Here is a 4,866-nt window from a genome sequence, read left to right as displayed (position 1 = left end):
ACTTTGACAGACCATTACAGTAGTTTTAAACACAGAACTTATATTTTAAGGAGGAACGGTATGCCACAGGTTGAGCACACACAGCACAGTTGTGGATCAGCTTTGATGCAAAAGTAACACTTCCTGCTCTTCAGTTCAGTTCATGATAAAAAATACTTCTCCATTGTCTTCTCACTGTGATTGCTATAGTCACTAAACATTTACACAAGGCAGTAAAACCACTGAATTGCTACCTTATCAGGTCTGTAAACATTTGCATTTCAATCGCTATCAGCAAAAGCTCTGATCTATTTACATTCCTTTATACACAGCATTTACATATTCGCCTCTTTCCTGTAAGAATGAGCACGTTTACTACCCTGCGTTGTGTCTCGCAGGTAAAATCTCACGTTGCGTAGAATTCTCAGTAATTGACTTATATCTTTCACATAAGCATGAATTAAGTTGAAGTTTTTGTTTGCTGCACACAACTGGGATAATAAAAAAATAAATAAACTCCTGAAAGTCCAAAGTCGGGGCAAAAATTCCCTCAAGCCTCATTCCAGCACAGTTGGTGTCCTTAAAGTGCAATGACTCCTTTTTTCCAACAGAGGGCAGTGCGTCATTACAGTTTCCAAAAGGCACCCCAGTCCCGCTCATGTTCATAAATTTGGAGCCATATACATAGATTCGATTCCTTTTATCACACAGATATAATCTGTATGGACAATTCTTTGGCAGATTTGATATTCCTCGTGTTAATTTCCTCCGCGGTTGCTCGGTTTGGTCCAGACAAACTGTCCTCTTGTCTTCTACATTCCCACACCAAACCAGAGTCGGACCCGAGTGTTGAGATCTGGATCACGTGCGAGCTCTGAGATTGACAGGAAAAGGGAATAGGTCCGAGTTGCTGAGGAAGCTGCTCTGGTTCTGTGAGTCGGGGTAGGAAAGGCTGCTCGTAGTCACAGCCAGGGAGAAGATCGAGTGGAGGAGCTGAAGGCCCAGTGCTGCGGATGGAAGGAGGACCAGACAGACCACAGGGGGAATGATGATGACTTCTAAGGAACAAAAGACAAAACAGAAAGCTGTTTGATACCTTTCTTATTTTTACATTTGAGTTATTCATCAAACTTGTGCCCACTTTTCACCTGCAGGCTCTCCTTTCGCCACCCAGGACAGGGGTGTGCTCACGCCACTCGGGCAGCAGCTTCACCTGGGCGTTGTTGTTGTTATTGTTGTTGTTTTTGCGTTTATGATAGCGGCCGGACCTCATGAACTGCACCTGCTGTCCCTCCAAATCTTGCAGATCTGTCGCCCTGCTAGAATGTAAATTTAAACCGACACATCAGTTTTAGCTGGATCACAACAAACTCAAAACTTCTCTGTAAATTCTTCTTTACATTTCTGCATAGTGTGGTCTTCACTCACCTCTCTTGCCTGTTCTTTTTGTCCTTTTTGAGGTAGTCGTTCACGCAGCAGGTGATGAAGGCCATAAGCAAGAGGATTATGATGGCCGAGCTCACAATAGATGCCAGCACAGCCACACGGAAACCAAAGTCCTCGACAAGAGACAAGGCTGAAGAGAGACAGGAAGCTAGATGATTAATGTATTGATTGATTGATTGATGGACTGTGTTTCCATGTCCTGCACGCAGATTGTTTACACGACATATACATCCATCATGCCGGAGAATGTGTGTAAAACTATTTTGAACCACACAACTCAGGCCAATCCTTATCATTTAATCATAACTGCCTGAATTAAAGTCATTCTTTCCTTCTCTCCTTCTCTCTCTCTCCTTTCCCCCTCTCTCTCTGTATAATAAATGAATTCCAAAATGTCTTATAACTGTATGCACAGGGTCATGTCAAACGTTTGCTTCAATAAATAAATATACCCCAAAAAAAAGAGAGACAATTTCATTTTCAGCTCCAGACAGCTTCTGCCCTCCCGGGGTGACTGATGCTGAAGAATAATTAAGTTGGAGACCTTTTCCTCTCACCAACCAACAGAATAACTGTGCACTAGCATCAAATTAACTCTCCTCACCTGCATAAACATGAGAACCCACCTTTAATGAGCTTTATTCTCAAGCCACAAATGAGTTTCTCTCTAATGTATTCTGCATAATTTAGAATTTTTAAATATTGCAAGTCAAAGATGATCACAACAGTTAGTAACACTGTCTGTAGCCAGAGTGTCCATCCCATAATAATCCATAAATACAGACAGTTTAGGAGACATTTTGTAGCCTCTGCAACTTTCATACTAACAAAATTTTGAATATTTCATTTTCCCCCCAATAACACACTTTGGTTGTAAAGCTGGAAGGCAAAATACACAACTTACGTTTACAGTACGTCTCTCCCAGGCCCATCCACTGGGTGCCGTTGGAATCCATGACACACTGCAGCTCACGGCCCATCAGTTTATGTTTGCCCGGACACTTCAAGGAGATGACGGTGCCAATGTTGGTGCCGTTACCCTTAATGATGGTGTGTGTGCCCTTGGCTGGCAGAGGAATGGGTGTGCACAGACGCTCAGAACGACCTGGAAGGAAAAGCTTGCAGTCATTGTTTGGATCCTGTGCATATGCCCCTGTGCCTTGAGAGAGCCAAACTGCCCTTTTGACCTCTGCTCAGGATGTGTGAAGGCACTCAGGTACAAGCTCATATCAGATACAAATGAGAGTGTGTTGTGATCCGGTTGACTGCTTCATCGTAATTGTGATTTTCTCTCTCTCCTTGTTTTTGGCCTTATTGCTCTCCAGTATTTCCAGAAGGAAAAAGATCAAACCGCCCATTGGAGTGTCTTCTTGTGTAGATAATAATGATTTATTAAGCTTTAATTAAGCCTGGGTGGCTATTAAAGGTTTGTAAGAAAGTATGATTAATGTTTTTCAGAGTTAATTTGGTTTCAAAGATAACAACCAGATGAAAGTTCAGTGTGAACCGCACTGCAGCTAAGGTTCAGTGAGGAACTGGACATTCCACAGTTATCAGTGCCGCACTCCCGTACAGGCAGGCAGTACTGTGTGTCAAGATGCTTCGCCCCCCCACCATCACAACAACTTTGTGCTTTGCTGTGTGAAACAGTATCAAAGCTGGAAATGTGATAAATTGTTAAACAAAAGGCTGGGGGAAAAAACAGGGGGCCATCTGGAGCCATGTTAAACAGGCAGCTATCATACCACACACACACACACACACACACACAGCTCAGCATATCACAGGAGGGGAAGACTCTCTCTCTCTCTCTCCAGTAGTCTGGCACCACCGAGCATCAACGCAAGACTATCACTTCATCATGACACACGCTGCTGGAATGCTAATAAACACTGACAGCAGTTTGGTGATGTCCAACCGCGAGAACATGGAGGAACAATGTGATCAGGTTCAGGAAGAGACTGAGTCAGCAGATGTTTACTGAAGGAAACAGGTCATCCCTCCCTTGGAAACAACACTGGAGACGTTTGACAATGATGATGGCATTGCTGGGTCAGAATTTGAGGGGAAAATGTGGGAAAGAGAAGAGATGAAGATAGGAAGGAAGGAAGAAAGAAAGAAAGTCTAACAGTCTAAGCACTACACTCACACCAAGCAGCTTTAAATCACCACATGCATGATTATGTAACACAGGGATGTACTCTTCTGTAACGTGTGTGTGGTGCCCACTTGAGCGCATCCAGAGCTGATGAGTTTCTGCACAAATGTGACTTCGAAACTAGCAGCTCTCCTCCTCCCTTCATCACTTCCGCTTTAAGTGCCAGTTTCACACCAGATGTTTAAAAAAAGAAAGAAAAAGAAGATGGGCATGAAGTTGATTTAATCATAACTGCTCTGCTCGATAAGCTTTATATTCAATACAAACTAAACAACAACAACGTCTGTGAAAACCTCTACAGACGAGCTGCATCACAACCGTCAATGAAACAATAAAGTGAAAACTCGGAATCTTTGGGTATTAATGTTTGAACTTGCATCCATAACTTAAAACAACAACAACAACAACAACAAGTCTCTCTCTCTCTCTCTTATATTAATGCATATGGGTATTTTACGTTTCCGTCTGCATACCTGAGATACTCCGGCTTCTGTTGTTCCTTCCACCTGTATAATCGGTCCTGGAGACATCAGCCACTGAAGCGGTCTCCTCTGCCATGGTGGAGGCGGGCAGCCGCACTCCGGTCCGCGGTGTCCGCTGTGCGTAAAGACTGCGCCCCGATGGAAGGAACCAAAGTGCCGGATGGAACCAAAGTCGCTGCTCGGGGCTTCGGTACTCTCTGCCTCCCTGTCTTCTCTGTCTTAACGTGAGCGACCTGTCCCTCCACCGAGTCCTCCCGCTTCTTCCTAGTGGCGGATCGCTTCTTTAATTCGAGCGCCGAGCCGACCACATTACCAAGCGTGACAGACAGACAGACAGACAGACAGGCAGGCAGGCAGACAGGCAGACAGACAGACAGTGAGCGCGTAGAAACGGGGAAACTTGAAGCTTAATACTACACTACACTATGTTTACGCAGAAACTAGACGGAGCCCACAACTCTGGAGTGGCGTGTTTAAAAGCCTTTCTATATGACGCCAGTTTTGGATCGTGCGCAATGGGGATCAGAGCAGCAGAGGACGAAGAGAGAAGACTCCAATGCAGACATGACTTAGTGGATGATGAGTTACAATAACCTGTTCATTTGGTGAGGCAGGATGTCACGTGTGTGTGTGTGTGTGTGTGTGGTTTTCTGATAAGCAAGAAGTGAGACTCTGAAGCTGCTGCCACATCATTACATTCCTCTAATAGTTTAATAGTTTTTAGTTTGACTGCAATATGCAAACGACCACTGAATTGATGCTTCCCATTTCCTCCTGTTTTAAGGTAGAAGTGAGTGTTTC

At 44.2% G+C, this 4,866-nt stretch overlaps 1 protein-coding gene across 2 annotated transcripts; it reads right to left on the bottom strand.

The window, feature by feature from the left end:
* Nucleotides 1–312: 312 nt before the first annotated feature.
* Nucleotides 313–4,665, bottom strand: susd3 (sushi domain containing 3). Of its 2 annotated transcripts, none has more exons than XM_076167216.1 (5): nucleotides 4,057–4,665; nucleotides 2,330–2,530; nucleotides 1,408–1,555; nucleotides 1,128–1,295; nucleotides 313–1,037 (listed from the first exon to the last, which is right to left on the bottom strand). In XM_076167216.1, exons 1-5 carry the CDS (start codon nucleotides 4,139–4,141, stop codon nucleotides 683–685), a joined length of 957 nt encoding a protein of 318 aa, XP_076023331.1. In that variant the 5' UTR covers nucleotides 4,142–4,665; the 3' UTR covers nucleotides 313–682. The 2 variants fall into 2 exon arrangements, with proteins under 2 accessions (XP_076023331.1, XP_076023330.1); XM_076167215.1 differs by having other exon boundaries at nucleotides 1,128–1,298; nucleotides 4,057–4,664.
* Between the last annotated feature and the right edge of the window lie 201 nt (nucleotides 4,666–4,866).

Source organism: Genypterus blacodes, unplaced genomic scaffold, assembly GCF_046128005.1.
Source record: "Genypterus blacodes isolate CSIRO-AG114 ecotype Tasmania unplaced genomic scaffold, CSIRO-AGI_Gbla_v1 ptg000156l_1, whole genome shotgun sequence".
Lineage (NCBI taxonomy): Eukaryota > Metazoa > Chordata > Actinopteri > Ophidiiformes > Ophidiidae > Genypterus > Genypterus blacodes.
The sequence above is the reverse complement of the archived record's forward strand: the minus strand, read 5'-3'. Positions and strand labels throughout refer to the sequence as shown.

What these genes read in the sequence shown, in the direction of transcription:
- susd3 (XM_076167215.1), bottom strand. Translation starts at nt 4,141, where the DNA reads ATGGCAGAGGAGACCGCTTCAGTGGCTGATGTCTCCAGGACCGATTAT. An exon ending in GGGAGAGACGTACTGTAAAC is followed by an intron (nt 1,556 to 2,329) that starts GTAAGTTGTGTA and finishes GTCTCTCTTCAG; the next exon opens with CCTTGTCTCTTGTCGAGGAC. An exon ending in AAAAAGAACAGGCAAGAGAG is followed by an intron (nt 1,299 to 1,407) that starts GTGAGTGAAGAC and finishes TTTACATTCTAG; the next exon opens with CAGGGCGACAGATCTGCAAG.